General features: G+C 26.1%; 3 protein-coding genes across 3 annotated transcripts in view; 1 reads left to right on the top strand and 2 right to left on the bottom strand.

Annotated features, from left to right (window-relative positions):
- Positions 1 to 16,492, bottom strand: part of LOC120431867 (coatomer subunit epsilon-like) — a 379,780-nt gene that overhangs the window by 1,276 nt on the left and 362,012 nt on the right. The gene's annotated exons all lie outside the window — the stretch shown is intronic.
- On the top strand, positions 11,453 to 13,435 carry LOC120430340 (eukaryotic translation initiation factor 3 subunit E). The gene is made up of 3 exons (XM_039595442.2): positions 11,453 to 11,678; positions 11,918 to 12,187; positions 12,248 to 13,435. Exons 1-3 carry the CDS (start codon positions 11,589 to 11,591, stop codon positions 13,193 to 13,195), a joined length of 1,308 nt encoding a protein of 435 aa, XP_039451376.1. The 5' UTR covers positions 11,453 to 11,588; the 3' UTR covers positions 13,196 to 13,435.
- LOC120430341 (telomere length and silencing protein 1 homolog) lies at positions 13,446 to 14,623 on the bottom strand. Its single transcript, XM_039595444.2, has 3 exons — positions 14,419 to 14,623; positions 14,237 to 14,351; positions 13,446 to 14,179 (listed from the first exon to the last, which is right to left on the bottom strand). Exons 1-3 carry the CDS (start codon positions 14,529 to 14,531, stop codon positions 13,478 to 13,480), a joined length of 930 nt encoding a protein of 309 aa, XP_039451378.1. The 5' UTR covers positions 14,532 to 14,623; the 3' UTR covers positions 13,446 to 13,477.

The raw sequence follows: 16,492 nt of genomic DNA, 5'->3' as shown, positions 1-16,492 counted from the left end.
CCATGCCGTTTACAGGTAAAAAACACGATTAAAAACCATTTCTGTTCACTTTTTTTTTCATTTTAATGCAAAAAAAAATAAGGTATATTCCCGTACTGCAGAATTTTGCAATTCTGCACAAAATCGGCAGCAGAGCGTTCCCGTACTTTTCTGCAACATAAGTAACTTTTTTCCCAGGCAGAACTTCTGCAATGAGAGAGACAGAAGTTACAGCAAAACCGTTCCCGTACTTTTCTGCAAGCTCTCTCTTCTCTTTCTTGTTGAAAAGTGACTGCAAGTTGGTGTGATGGATGTTGAGTACACGCTTACATAAAGTTTGCAATTTGGGTGAAATCAAGCATTTTATTATTAGTTGTAATATTTTTTTTTGTTTTATTATTACTAAATTGAATTAGTCTTTTGAAGAGACGTTTGTATATTTTAAATTGATGGATTTTAAGGGTAGTTGCTTAGTTCATTAATGTAAATGATATAGCGATTTTTTTAGTATTAAAATGATAACTTTTTGAATAGACTAAATATGTGTGTTTAAATAATAGGTAAATTTAATTGCCAAATAATAAATTGTACCTTTAACGGTGCTACCAATTTGTATTCTTATTTGAACCAAAAAATGTGATGTAATTTAGTCGAATTCTTAAATTTTAGGAAGTTTAAATTCTAAAATTCGGAAATTCTTAAATGCGCCATCTTGAATCACAAAAAGTACATTTTTTTGGAGTCGTTAGAAAATCAGGTTTAGAGGATTTAGAGATTGAACATTTTGACGAGTTCTTCGGAAAATAGAGTACGAACTGTTTCTATTTTTTTAATATTTGAGTTTTCATTTTTTTATGTACAGAATTTTAAAATTTTACTTATTTTTGTTTTTTTAGTTTCTTTATTTTTTATTATTTTTTTAAACTGTAACTTTTGAATTTTTGGTGTTCTGAACTTTGAAATATTCAAACTTTTGACTCATTTATTTCAAATTTAAAAATATTTGAATTTTTAAGTTAAGGAACTTTTAAGTTAGAAACCTTTATTTTTTTATTTCGAATTTTGAAATTTTTTTTTTTTTTTTTTTGAAATTTTCCATGTTTAATTTTTAATTATTTGAATTTTCAAGCTTTGAATTTCTGATTTATTGTTTTTTTTTCTGAAATAAATATTTGCATTTTTAAATTTCTCTAATATCTGATTTATTTTTTTAAAGTTCCTCAATTTGAAAATAGTTCTTTTTATATTTTTAATCACGAATTTCTTAATTTTCAGATTTATAAATTTATGAGTTTCAAAATTGTAGAGTTTGTGATTCATTTTTTTTATTTGTCAATTTTGCTGCGTCACCGTTGTTCTTCGATGTGAAATCCAATCATAATTTATTTATGTTATCTTTCAAACATTTTGCTATTAAAACATGTATTTATGGTCTATATAAATATACCTTTTATATTAAACCTTTTTCTTTTTTTAATTATGTTTTTCAAACGTACCTGCCATTCTCATTTCTCAAATTGTTTACCTAATGTAAAGTTTTGAGTTGTTTCTAATATAAAATGTCTACCTAAGCATTATTAATTTCTAGTTTAATAAATGGTACATGCTTGACTTTTTAGATAAAATGTTGATTTGCATAAAAAATAAGTCCCCGTTCTAGAATTTAAGAATTTAAGAATTTAAGAATTTAAGAATTTAAGAATTTAAGAATTTAAGAATTTAAGAATTTAAGAATTTAAGAATTTAAGAATTTAAGAATTTAAGAATTTAAGAATTTAAGAATTTAAGAATTTAAGAATTTAAGAATTTAAGAATTTAAGAATTTAAGAATTTAAGAATTTAAGAATTTAAGAATTTAAGAATTTAAGAATTTAAGAATTTAAGAATTTAAGAATTTAAGAATTTAAGAATTTAAGAATTTAAGAATTTAAGAATTTAAGAATTTAAGAATTTAAGAATTTAAGAATTTAAGAATTTAAGAATTTAAGAATTTAAGAATTTAAGAATTTAAGAATTTAAGAATTTAAGAATTTAAGAATTTAAGAATTTAAGAATTTAAGAATTTAAGAATTTAAGAATTTAAGAATTTAAGAATTTAAGAATTTAAGAATTTAAGAATTTAAGAATTTAAGAATTTAAGAATTTAAGAATTTAAGAATTTAAGAATTTAAGAATTTAAGAATTTAAGAATTTAAGAATTTAAGAATTTAAGAATTTAAGAATTTAAGAATTTAAGAATTTAAGAATTTAAGAATTTAAGAATTTAAGAATTTAAGAATTTAAGAATTTAAGAATTTAAGAATTTAAGAATTTAAGAATTTAAGAATTTAAGAATTTAAGAATTTAAGAATTTAAGAATTTAAGAATTTAAGAATTTAAGAATTTAAGAATTTAAGAATTTAAGAATTTAAGAATTTAAGAATTTAAGAATTTAAGAATTTAAGAATTTAAGAATTTAAGAATTTAAGAATTTAAGAATTTAAGAATTTAAGAATTTAAGAATTTAAGAATTTAAGAATTTAAGAATTTAAGAATTTAAGAATTTAAGAATTTAAGAATTTAAGAATTTAAGAATTTAAGAATTTAAGAATTTAAGAATTTAAGAATTTAAGAATTTAAGAATTTAAGAATTTAAGAATTTAAGAATTTAAGAATTTAAGAATTTAAGAATTTAAGAATTTAAGAATTTAAGAATTTAAGAATTTAAGAATTTAAGAATTTAAGAATTTAAGAATTTAAGAATTTAAGAATTTAAGAATTTAAGAATTTAAGAATTTAAGAATTTAAGAATTTAAGAATTTAAGAATTTAAGAATTTAAGAATTTAAGAATTTAAGAATTTAAGAATTTAAGAATTTAAGAATTTAAGAATTTAAGAATTTAAGAATTTAAGAATTTAAGAATTTAAGAATTTAAGAATTTAAGAATTTAAGAATTTAAGAATTTAAGAATTTAAGAATTTAAGAATTTAAGAATTTAAGAATTTAAGAATTTAAGAATTTAAGAATTTAAGAATTTAAGAATTTAAGAATTTAAGAATTTAAGAATTTAAGAATTTAAGAATTTAAGAATTTAAGAATTTAAGAATTTAAGAATTTAAGAATTTAAGAATTTAAGAATTTAAGAATTTAAGAATTTAAGAATTTAAGAATTTAAGAATTTAAGAATTTAAGAATTTAAGAATTTAAGAATTTAAGAATTTAAGAATTTAAGAATTTAAGAATTTAAGAATTTAAGAATTTAAGAATTTAAGAATTTAAGAATTTAAGAATTTAAGAATTTAAGAATTTAAGAATTTAAGAATTTAAGAATTTAAGAATTTAAGAATTTAAGAATTTAAGAATTTAAGAATTTAAGAATTTAAGAATTTAAGAATTTAAGAATTTAAGAATTTAAGAATTTAAGAATTTAAGAATTTAAGAATTTAAGAATTTAAGAATTTAAGAATTTAAGAATTTAAGAATTTAAGAATTTAAGAATTTAAGAATTTAAGAATTTAAGAATTTAAGAATTTAAGAATTTAAGAATTTAAGAATTTAAGAATTTAAGAATTTAAGAATTTAAGAATTTAAGAATTTAAGAATTTAAGAATTTAAGAATTTAAGAATTTAAGAATTTAAGAATTTAAGAATTTAAGAATTTAAGAATTTAAGAATTTAAGAATTTAAGAATTTAAGAATTTAAGAATTTAAGAATTTAAGAATTTAAGAATTTAAGAATTTAAGAATTTAAGAATTTAAGAATTTAAGAATTTAAGAATTTAAGAATTTAAGAATTTAAGAATTTAAGAATTTAAGAATTTAAGAATTTAAGAATTTAAGAATTTAAGAATTTAAGAATTTAAGAATTTAAGAATTTAAGAATTTAAGAATTTAAGAATTTAAGAATTTAAGAATTTAAGAATTTAAGAATTTAAGAATTTAAGAATTTAAGAATTTAAGAATTTAAGAATTTAAGAATTTAAGAATTTAAGAATTTAAGAATTTAAGAATTTAAGAATTTAAGAATTTAAGAATTTAAGAATTTAAGAATTTAAGAATTTAAGAATTTAAGAATTTAAGAATTTAAGAATTTAAGAATTTAAGAATTTAAGAATTTAAGAATTTAAGAATTTAAGAATTTAAGAATTTAAGAATTTAAGAATTTAAGAATTTAAGAATTTAAGAATTTAAGAATTTAAGAATTTAAGAAATTTAAGAATTTAAGAATTTAAGAATTTAAGAATTTAAGAATTTAAGAATTTAAGAATTTAAGAATTTAAGAATTTAAGAATTTAAGAATTTAAGAATTTAAGAATTTAAGAATTTAAGAATTTAAGAATTTAAGAATTTAAGAATTTAAGAATTTAAGAATTTAAGAATTTAAGAATTTAAGAATTTAAGAATTTAAGAATTTAAGAATTTAAGAATTTAAGAATTTAAGAATTTAAGAATTTAAGAATTTAAGAATTTAAGAATTTAAGAATTTAAGAATTTAAGAATTTAAGAATTTAAGAATTTAAGAATTTAAGAATTTAAGAATTTAAGAATTTAAGAATTTAAGAATTTAAGAATTTAAGAATTTAAGAATTTAAGAATTTAAGAATTTAAGAATTTAAGAATTTAAGAATTTAAGAATTTAAGAATTTAAGAATTTAAGAATTTAAGAATTTAAGAATTTAAGAATTTAAGAATTTAAGAATTTAAGAATTTAAGAATTTAAGAATTTAAGAATTTAAGAATTTAAGAATTTAAGAATTTAAGAATTTAAGAATTTAAGAATTTAAGAATTTAAGAATTTAAGAATTTAAGAATTTAAGAATTTAAGAATTTAAGAATTTAAGAATTTAAGAATTTAAGAATTTAAGAATTTAAGAATTTAAGAATTTAAGAATTTAAGAATTTAAGAATTTAAGAATTTAAGAATTTAAGAATTTAAGAATTTAAGAATTTAAGAATTTAAGAATTTAAGAATTTAAGAATTTAAGAATTTAAGAATTTAAGAATTTAAGAATTTAAGAATTTAAGAATTTAAGAATTTAAGAATTTAAGAATTTAAGAATTTAAGAATTTAAGAATTTAAGAATTTAAGAATTTAAGAATTTAAGAATTTAAGAATTTAAGAATTTAAGAATTTAAGAATTTAAGAATTTAAGAATTTAAGAATTTAAGAATTTAAGAATTTAAGAATTTAAGAATTTAAGAATTTAAGAATTTAAGAATTTAAGAATTTAAGAATTTAAGAATTTAAGAATTTAAGAATTTAAGAATTTAAGAATTTAAGAATTTAAGAATTTAAGAATTTAAGAATTTAAGAATTTAAGAATTTAAGAATTTAAGAATTTAAGAATTTAAGAATTTAAGAATTTAAGAATTTAAGAATTTAAGAATTTAAGAATTTAAGAATTTAAGAATTTAAGAATTTAAGAATTTAAGAATTTAAGAATTTAAGAATTTAAGAATTTAAGAATTTAAGAATTTAAGAATTTAAGAATTTAAGAATTTAAGAATTTAAGAATTTAAGAATTTAAGAATTTAAGAATTTAAGAATTTAAGAATTTAAGAATTTAAGAATTTAAGAATTTAAGAATTTAAGAATTTAAGAATTTAAGAATTTAAGAATTTAAGAATTTAAGAATTTAAGAATTTAAGAATTTAAGAATTTAAGAATTTAAGAATTTAAGAATTTAAGAATTTAAGAATTTAAGAATTTAAGAATTTAAGAATTTAAGAATTTAAGAATTTAAGAATTTAAGAATTTAAGAATTTAAGAATTTAAGAATTTAAGAATTTAAGAATTTAAGAATTTAAGAATTTAAGAATTTAAGAATTTAAGAATTTAAGAATTTAAGAATTTAAGAATTTAAGAATTTAAGAATTTAAGAATTTAAGAATTTAAGAATTTAAGAATTTAAGAATTTAAGAATTTAAGAATTTAAGAATTTAAGAATTTAAGAATTTAAGAATTTAAGAATTTAAGAATTTAAGAATTTAAGAATTTAAGAATTTAAGAATTTAAGAATTTAAGAATTTAAGAATTTAAGAATTTAAGAATTTAAGAATTTAAGAATTTAAGAATTTAAGAATTTAAGAATTTAAGAATTTAAGAATTTAAGAATTAAGAATTTAAGAATTTAAGAATTTAAGAATTTAAGAATTTAAGAATTTAAGAATTTAAGAATTTAAGAATTTAAGAATTTAAGAATTTAAGAATTTAAGAATTTAAGAATTTAAGAATTTAAGAATTTAAGAATTTAAGAATTTAAGAATTTAAGAATTTAAGAATTTAAGAATTTAAGAATTTAAGAATTTAAGAATTTAAGAATTTAAGAATTTAAGAATTTAAGAATTTAAGAATTTAAGAATTTAAGAATTTAAGAATTTAAGAATTTAAGAATTTAAGAATTTAAGAATTTAAGAATTTAAGAATTTAAGAATTTAAGAATTTAAGAATTTAAGAATTTAAGAATTTAAGAATTTAAGAATTTAAGAATTTAAGAATTTAAGAATTTAAGAATTTAAGAATTTAAGAATTTAAGAATTTAAGAATTTAAGAATTTAAGAATTTAAGAATTTAAGAATTTAAGAATTTAAGAATTTAAGAATTTAAGAATTTAAGAATTTAAGAATTTAAGAATTTAAGAATTTAAGAATTTAAGAATTTAAGAATTTAAGAATTTAAGAATTTAAGAATTTAAGAATTTAAGAATTTAAGAATTTAAGAATTTAAGAATTTAAGAATTTAAGAATTTAAGAATTTAAGAATTTAAGAATTTAAGAATTTAAGAATTTAAGAATTTAAGAATTTAAGAATTTAAGAATTTAAGAATTTAAGAATTTAAGAATTTAAGAATTTAAGAATTTAAGAATTTAAGAATTTAAGAATTTAAGAATTTAAGAATTTAAGAATTTAAGAATTTAAGAATTTAAGAATTTAAGAATTTAAGAATTTAAGAATTTAAGAATTTAAGAATTTAAGAATTTAAGAATTTAAGAATTTAAGAATTTAAGAATTTAAGAATTTAAGAATTTAAGAATTTAAGAATTTAAGAATTTAAGAATTTAAGAATTTAAGAATTTAAGAATTTAAGAATTTAAGAATTTAAGAATTTAAGAATTTAAGAATTTAAGAATTTAAGAATTTAAGAATTTAAGAATTTAAGAATTTAAGAATTTAAGAATTTAAGAATTTAAGAATTTAAGAATTTAAGAATTTAAGAATTTAAGAATTTAAGAATTTAAGAATTTAAGAATTTAAGAATTTAAGAATTTAAGAATTTAAGAATTTAAGAATTTAAGAATTTAAGAATTTAAGAATTTAAGAATTTAAGAATTTAAGAATTTAAGAATTTAAGAATTTAAGAATTTAAGAATTTAAGAATTTAAGAATTTAAGAATTTAAGAATTTAAGAATTTAAGAATTTAAGAATTTAAGAATTTAAGAATTTAAGAATTTAAGAATTTAAGAATTTAAGAATTTAAGAATTTAAGAATTTAAGAATTTAAGAATTTAAGAATTTAAGAATTTAAGAATTTAAGAATTTAAGAATTTAAGAATTTAAGAATTTAAGAATTTAAGAATTTAAGAATTTAAGAATTTAAGAATTTAAGAATTTAAGAATTTAAGAATTTAAGAATTTAAGAATTTAAGAATTTAAGAATTTAAGAATTTAAGAATTTAAGAATTTAAGAATTTAAGAATTTAAGAATTTAAGAATTTAAGAATTTAAGAATTTAAGAATTTAAGAATTTAAGAATTTAAGAATTTAAGAATTTAAGAATTTAAGAATTTAAGAATTTAAGAATTTAAGAATTTAAGAATTTAAGAATTTAAGAATTTAAGAATTTAAGAATTTAAGAATTTAAGAATTTAAGAATTTAAGAATTTAAGAATTTAAGAATTTAAGAATTTAAGAATTTAAGAATTTAAGAATTTAAGAATTTAAGAATTTAAGAATTTAAGAATTTAAGAATTTAAGAATTTAAGAATTTAAGAATTTAAGAATTTAAGAATTTAAGAATTTAAGAATTTAAGAATTTAAGAATTTAAGAATTTAAGAATTTAAGAATTTAAGAATTTAAGAATTTAAGAATTTAAGAATTTAAGAATTTAAGAATTTAAGAATTTAAGAATTTAAGAATTTAAGAATTTAAGAATTTAAGAATTTAAGAATTTAAGAATTTAAGAATTTAAGAATTTAAGAATTTAAGAATTTAAGAATTTAAGAATTTAAGAATTTAAGAATTTAAGAATTTAAGAATTTAAGAATTTAAGAATTTAAGAATTTAAGAATTTAAGAATTTAAGAATTTAAGAATTTAAGAATTTAAGAATTTAAGAATTTAAGAATTTAAGAATTTAAGAATTTAAGAATTTAAGAATTTAAGAATTTAAGAATTTAAGAATTTAAGAATTTAAGAATTTAAGAATTTAAGAATTTAAGAATTTAAGAATTTAAGAATTTAAGAATTTAAGAATTTAAGAATTTAAGAATTTAAGAATTTAAGAATTTAAGAATTTAAGAATTTAAGAATTTAAGAATTTAAGAATTTAAGAATTTAAGAATTTAAGAATTTAAGAATTTAAGAATTTAAGAATTTAAGAATTTAAGAATTTAAGAATTTAAGAATTTAAGAATTTAAGAATTTAAGAATTTAAGAATTTAAGAATTTAAGAATTTAAGAATTTAAGAATTTAAGAATTTAAGAATTTAAGAATTTAAGAATTTAAGAATTTAAGAATTTAAGAATTTAAGAATTTAAGAATTTAAGAATTTAAGAATTTAAGAATTTAAGAATTTAAGAATTTAAGAATTTAAGAATTTAAGAATTTAAGAATTTAAGAATTTAAGAATTTAAGAATTTAAGAATTTAAGAATTTAAGAATTTAAGAATTTAAGAATTTAAGAATTTAAGAATTTAAGAATTTAAGAATTTAAGAATTTAAGAATTTAAGAATTTAAGAATTTAAGAATTTAAGAATTTAAGAATTTAAGAATTTAAGAATTTAAGAATTTAAGAATTTAAGAATTTAAGAATTTAAGAATTTAAGAATTTAAGAATTTAAGAATTTAAGAATTTAAGAATTTAAGAATTTAAGAATTTAAGAATTTAAGAATTTAAGAATTTAAGAATTTAAGAATTTAAGAATTTAAGAATTTAAGAATTTAAGAATTTAAGAATTTAAGAATTTAAGAATTTAAGAATTTAAGAATTTAAGAATTTAAGAATTTAAGAATTTAAGAATTTAAGAATTTAAGAATTTAAGAATTTAAGAATTTAAGAATTTAAGAATTTAAGAATTTAAGAATTTAAGAATTTAAGAATTTAAGAATTTAAGAATTTAAGAATTTAAGAATTTAAGAATTTAAGAATTTAAGAATTTAAGAATTTAAGAATTTAAGAATTTAAGAATTTAAGAATTTAAGAATTTAAGAATTTAAGAATTTAAGAATTTAAGAATTTAAGAATTTAAGAATTTAAGAATTTAAGAATTTAAGAATTTAAGAATTTAAGAATTTAAGAATTTAAGAATTTAAGAATTTAAGAATTTAAGAATTTAAGAATTTAAGAATTTAAGAATTTAAGAATTTAAGAATTTAAGAATTTAAGAATTTAAGAATTTAAGAATTTAAGAATTTAAGAATTTAAGAATTTAAGAATTTAAGAATTTAAGAATTTAAGAATTTAAGAATTTAAGAATTTAAGAATTTAAGAATTTAAGAATTTAAGAATTTAAGAATTTAAGAATTTAAGAATTTAAGAATTTAAGAATTTAAGAATTTAAGAATTTAAGAATTTAAGAATTTAAGAATTTAAGAATTTAAGAATTTAAGAATTTAAGAATTTAAGAATTTAAGAATTTAAGAATTTAAGAATTTAAGAATTTAAGAATTTAAGAATTTAAGAATTTAAGAATTTAAGAATTTAAGAATTTAAGAATTTAAGAATTTAAGAATTTAAGAATTTAAGAATTTAAGAATTTAAGAATTTAAGAATTTAAGAATTTAAGAATTTAAGAATTTAAGAATTTAAGAATTTAAGAATTTAAGAATTTAAGAATTTAAGAATTTAAGAATTTAAGAATTTAAGAATTTAAGAATTTAAGAATTTAAGAATTTAAGAATTTAAGAATTTAAGAATTTAAGAATTTAAGAATTTAAGAATTTAAGAATTTAAGAATTTAAGAATTTAAGAATTTAAGAATTTAAGAATTTAAGAATTTAAGAATTTAAGAATTTAAGAATTTAAGAATTTAAGAATTTAAGAATTTAGAAATTTAAGAATTTAGAAATTTAGAAATTTAAGAATTTAAGAATTTAGAAATTTAAGAATTTAGAAATTTAAGAATTTAAGAATTAAAGAATTGGAAGGGGGGAGGGCGCAACATTTCTTGACCGCGTTCCTTGCGATCTGCATATAAGCTTTTAAAGAATCAAACCAGGGGGTATATCTTGCATTTTTCTTATTCTGTTAGACTGAAGTCCCGCGGTCGTGCGATTCGAAGCGTTATCTACTTGAAATCGATCTTGTCCTGCCATTTTCGAGCGTTTGTCCTGCGTTTGATCGGCGTATAGAAAACTAGCAGGCGGTGATAAAATTTATGACAGATCATTGATTTTCACTAAGTGGAGTCTTCAACAGTTTTTCTTTTCACCAAATCCATTAAATTTTTTTTTAATGATACTGGTGGGAACAAGTCAAACAAACATGTTTTTCCCTGGACGGAATCCGGCCGCGGTGGACAAATTGATCTCTCTGAAGGAACCACCAGGGAACTTTAATCAGCGTGGATTCGGCCATCATCAGGCATAAGCAGCTGTCAGACAATTAGGTGATGCGGTGGAGAAAGAGGTAAATTCTTAATTTGCTTGTTTTTGTTTCTTCATATATTCTTAAATTACCTTTTCTCTTAGGCAAAAACAAAAATAAAACATGCCAGAGCTGCTTCTTTGGATCAAAACAGGCTTTCAAGAACACATCGAAGACAAAAATACATCAATAATAAATAATATAATAATAATATAATATTTATAAAGAAAAATAAAGTTATTTGCAATAAAGTTTACTTTTCTATGTATTAATTATTGAATTAACCCCTAAATCCGAAACGTGAGCGTCCGACAGTGGCAGGACATTCTAAATAACAAAGTCGCCGGAAAACGGCCCGTCAACGTCGATTTTCTCAAACGTCGATTTCGACGATCGTCGGACAAAGTGTTGCATATACGCACGAAAAGGGCCCGAATTCCGTCGGACAAACCGTCGGAATTCGGGCCGTTTTGTCGAGCCGTCGGGCGGATTTCGGGCCTTTGTCGGCCCGTCCGTCTGTCAGGGTGGGCAATAATTTGAAAATTTACTAATGCTAATGCTCCCTTTTCAACATTCCTATCCCTCCCACAAGTTTCCTCACCCTCCGCTTGACAGCTGGCGCTGTAATCGCATCAGCATTCGAAACGTCAAACTTCCCCAAACGTCAACGTCATCCATTTTCTGCGGCGAGTGCACTCTCTTCCCAAACGTCGGACCGCGGCCGCGACATTTTCCACATGTCGTGTTGTTGAAAGTTTCGGATTTTTCCAGTTGAATTTGCCACTTTCGGAGCGCGAACGAACGTCCCCCGGCCACCCAAGATGTCCAAGTTTGATTTGACGGCAAAGAATTGCCAGTACCTGGATCGGCACCTGACCTTTCCGCTGCTCGAGTTTCTGCTGCAGAAGAATGTAAGTTGGGTTGGTGGAGGAGGAGGAGAAAAAGAAGGAAAATGGAGCGAGCGGCTTTAAATTTTCGTGAGCTGGCAGCGGTGGCGTATTTTGAGGGGTTGTGGTGACACCGGTGCGCCGGTTGTGGGGGAGTTATTGCTAGTTGGCGGTTTTTTCGTCGAGGGGGAAAATGGCAATCGCTGATGATTGAGGTGGTTACGGATTGTATTGTAAACATAACCTCACTTCTCTGCTTTTAGATCTATGACCAAACGTCGCTGCTCAAGTTTATCTTGGAGACGGTCAGCAAGACCAACATGGTGGATTACACCATGGACATCCGCGAGCGGCTCAACATGGGCAACGAGCTGCCGGAGGAGCTGACCAAGCGCCGGTCCAATGTGCTGGTCAAGCTAAAGGAGCTCCAGACGGAGGTGGCCCCGTTGATGAAGTGCATGGAGGAGTTGAAGAACCCGGACACGATGAAGGACTCCAAGTCGATCGTGCACGCCCTGCAGCAGGAGTTTGACGTGAGTTTTGATGAGGGTGATTGAAGGAGGTCGAGTTTTAAGGTTTGCTTTCTTTTGCAGTTCAAGTACGACATCATCCGAAGTGCCCAGAAGTTGGCCAAGTATCTGTACGAGTGCGGCAACTACCGGGACTCGATTTCGTATCTGTACATTTGTCTGCTGGTGATGGAACCGACCGACAAGAACTACCTGAACGTGTTGTGGGGCAAGTTGGCCGCGGAGATTCTGACGCTGAACTGGCCAACGGCGCTGGAGGATTTGACGCGCCTGCGTGACTTTATCGACAATCACAACTTTTCGCCGATCGAGGTGCTGCAGCAGCGCACCTGGTTGATCCACTGGAGTGTGCTGGTGTTCTTCAACCACGCCAAGGGCCGCGATCTCATCATCGAGATGTTCCTGTACAAGCAGCTGTACTTGAACGCCATCCAGACGATGTGTCCGCACATCCTGCGCTATCTGGCCACCGCCGTCATCATCAACCGTGGCCGGCGAAACGCGCTCAAGGACTTGATCAAGATCATCCAGCAGGAATCGTACACGTACAAGGACCCGATCACCGAGTTCCTCGAGTGTCTGTACGTCAACTTTGACTTTGAGGGCGCCCGTATGAAGCTGCACGAGTGCCAGACGGTGATCATCAACGACTTCTTCATCATCGGCTGCCTGCAGGAGTTCATCGAGAACGCCCGCCTCATGATCTTCGAGACGTTCTGCCGCATCCATCAGTGCATCACGATCGGAATGCTCGCCGACAAGCTCAACATGGAACCGGACGAGGCCGAGTGCTGGATCGTGAACCTGATCCGTAACGCCCGGCTCGACGCCAAGATCGACTCCAAACTCGGCCACGTTGTGATGGGAACGCAACCACTGTCGCCGTATCAGCAGCTGGTAGAAAAGATTGACTCACTTTCCGTTCGTTCCGAGGCGCTGACCGTGCTGGTCGAGCGCAAGCAAAAAGCCAAGACGCAAGAGTCCGGCGAGGGCAACTGGAAGTATTACTAAACGGCGCGTCAACGGAAACACACACAATTTTACCTTTAACGAAAGTGAAAAACATTAAAATCAATCTTAATCACCAGCTCGAGGGAGGAGACAGAAAAGCGTTCCAAATAGCAGAAGAAAACAAGCAGAGGTTTGCCAACGGCGGTTGAGACGATGAGGATTACAATACAACTAGTGAATGCAATTTATTGTAAAATTTGTAACAAATTGAATAAACTGCTCTTTGGCACACACAGAAAATTAAGACTGTTTTATTCCCATTCAACTTCGTCTTTATTCAACTCAATGCCTTCTGTACTGTTTCTTAAACTTGTCAAAGTGATAATCGTCCGTTGCCTTCTTGGGAATCTTGTCGTCGCTGCCGCCACCACCACCACCACGATGATGATGATGGTGGTGCTGATTCTGATTCCGCTGCTGCTGCTGGCTGCGTTCCTCCTGGTACCTTCGCTTCGGCTGCGCCGGCTGGTCAATCTTGAACCGATTGTGCTGCATAAAGTTCACCGCCATGTTGGTCGGCACAAAGTGCGACGGCATGTCCTTTTTGCGCTGCTGCTCCTGCATAAACTTCAACTTGGCATCCTCCGTGGCTTCGATGTTTTTGATCTTCGCCTCGATGCCGAGGTCCACCTCCGGGATGCCGCTCAGCATCTGGTTGGACAGCATCTCCTCCGAGCGCTGGGACGACGTGTGGCTCAGATGGGCCGGCAGCGACAACAGGGCGGCCTCCTCCGGGCTGAGATACTTGGCGGACGATTCGCCAGCGTCCCCATCTCCCGCCGTCTCCTTGTCCAGGCCCTTCTTCTTGCCGAGCTGCTGCTCAATGTACTTCATCATCTCCTCGTCCTCGTCGCGCTTGTTCGTTTCGGCCGAAAATTGAGTTCCGATTCCGGTGTCGTACGGATCCTCCACCGTCTTGATCTTGCCCGATTTGAGGGCCTGCATGTTGACCATGCCACCCGACTTGGTGTTGAATGGGTCTTTCTGTAAAACAAAATTCCAATAACTCCGTTTCAGTTCAACTAAAGTTAAAAACCTTACATTGGTGACTTCCTCCTCAATCGTAACCTTCTTCCCCATGGCCAAACTGAGCAAATTGACCCCGTTGGTTTTATTCCGCAGTCGTTGTTTTTCCTTCGTTTCCTCCAATTTTGACCTGGCAAAAAAAAAACAAGATCATGAAATTTTCAAACGTTTCAAAAAAGATATGTTAAAAAACTTACAAAACTTCCTGGTCGTCATCTGAGTCCTCGGTTTTGATACGTTGGCGCAAATTTCGCTTGGATTTGGGCTTGAACTGCACCTTTTCCTGGACGGGTTCCTCGCCGCTGGACATCGTGCTAGATTTGAAGCTTTTTGGAAGTTAGTGAATGATTGTTGTTTAAAAGATTTTAGATTTTTGTAGAAAGCAGCGTAAAGTGCTCTGATGCTGCAGCGACGTTGTTTACGTTTAGTTCCGTTCTTTTGTTGGAAGTTTATGAATGACGGCCGCGTGACAGATCTACCGAACAAAACCGTTATTTTTTCAGTGGGCGCTGGACCGAGATGCCAGTTTTGCAGATTATTATTTCAGCGCAGATATTCATAATTTATTGCAGATATTTTTTCGTTGCAGACGTTTTGCATTCATTTTTGTTAATTATTTTGCTTATACATTTTGCTACAAGGATGTTCGTGACACACACCCTCCCTATCTTTTTTCGTTCGATTGACCTGATATTTGGGATATTTGGAAGTTAAACTACACTCAAAGCACAGACAAACAGACATGAAAGTCCAAGTCACCAACTTGTCCCAAAAATTTAATGGATTTATTTTCAAAAATCGTCGTTGAATTAGCAACGGGGAACTTTACTCCGAATCCGGCGTTAAACTCAATAGTAGACTGGATGCCGACCAAGGCAAACTATGACATTCCATTCACAGTGGACGCTAAAAGTCGCTACGAGTGGGATAATGGTGGGCCTAATCTTCGTCCAGGCTCTGTTGTGTTCTACACGGACGGTTCCAAAATGAACAACAAGACGGGAGCAGGAGTTTTTGGCCCAGGAATTGAAACATTTGTTTCAATGGGACAATATCCAACAGTTTTCCAAGCCGAAGTTTATGCAATAATTGAATGTTTGCACATTTGCTATAAAAGGAATTATAGATTTGATAATATTTGTATCTTTTCTGACAGCTTGGCAGCACTGAATGCTCTGAAAGGGTATACCTGCCAGTCAAGACTAGTATGGGAAGGAATCTATTTACTAAGGCAGTTATCCCAAAATAACGTGGTTAATCTTTACTGGGTTCCTGGGCATTGTGGAATTCTAGGAAACGAAATAGCGGACAGCCTGGCAATGAAAGGATCTGATGCCGACTTCATTGGCCCAGAACCTTTCTTTGGTGTTCCAGATTGTTCTCTAAAAATGGAGCTCAAACGGTGGGAAATATCAACAATACAATCTATTTGGAATTCTACCAATTCTTCTAGACAGGCAAAAAGATTTATCTTTCCAAAAGAGAAACTTTCTCGAGAATTACTAAAACTAGACAAAAAGAATTTAAGGGTGATCGCTGGTTTATTAACTGGTCACTTTCCATGTAAATATCACTTATTCAATATGAGGAAAATCCCAAACACAATTTGTAGATTTTGTAATATTGATAATGAAACATCAGAGCACCTGCTTTGCAATTGCGGTGCCCTGACCCAAAGTAGAATTTCATTTTTCGGAAAAGGGGTCTTACAGCCCTCCAATATCAATATATTCCGTCCTAGTAGGGTGATAGACTTTATAAAACAAGTCGTACCTAACTGGGACAACACGCAGTAAACAGGAGCTGCCTCTCATCGTTCCATGATGTTGGGTTAACCTGATTTGCTATAAAAAAAAGGGTCACACCACAATATTCCTCTAATTGGTCGCAGTGGTATCAAGACTCAACAAAAAAAAAAGCAACGGGGAACAAACTAAAAAAGTGTCAAACGAAAAAGTAACCAACCACCGGAGGTTGAGTGTATTGTTCCCTATCCAGCCCTGCAGTTGCAGGTGAAAAGTCAAATTTGAACCACCCTACACACAACAAAATATTACTGTAATGACAAAGTAACTTACTCTTGAAATAAAAGGTGGTCAAAATTTGCTACATTAAAAGTTTTTTTCTTGTTTTCAAAATGAAAACTTTTACTGCTACAGTTTTTCAAAATCTCATTGCTAATTAATAATGACAAGAAAAGTGCTTGGTGCGTAATCTAATCACAAGACTTTCCAGCATGCTTTCAACGGACTGGCTGCGTTTGTGTTAGAT

This window comes from Culex pipiens, chromosome 3 (assembly GCF_016801865.2).
Source record: "Culex pipiens pallens isolate TS chromosome 3, TS_CPP_V2, whole genome shotgun sequence".
In the NCBI taxonomy this organism is placed as follows: domain Eukaryota; kingdom Metazoa; phylum Arthropoda; class Insecta; order Diptera; family Culicidae; genus Culex; species Culex pipiens.
Note: the sequence above shows the minus strand (reverse complement) of the source record. Positions and strands in the feature narration are given on the sequence as shown.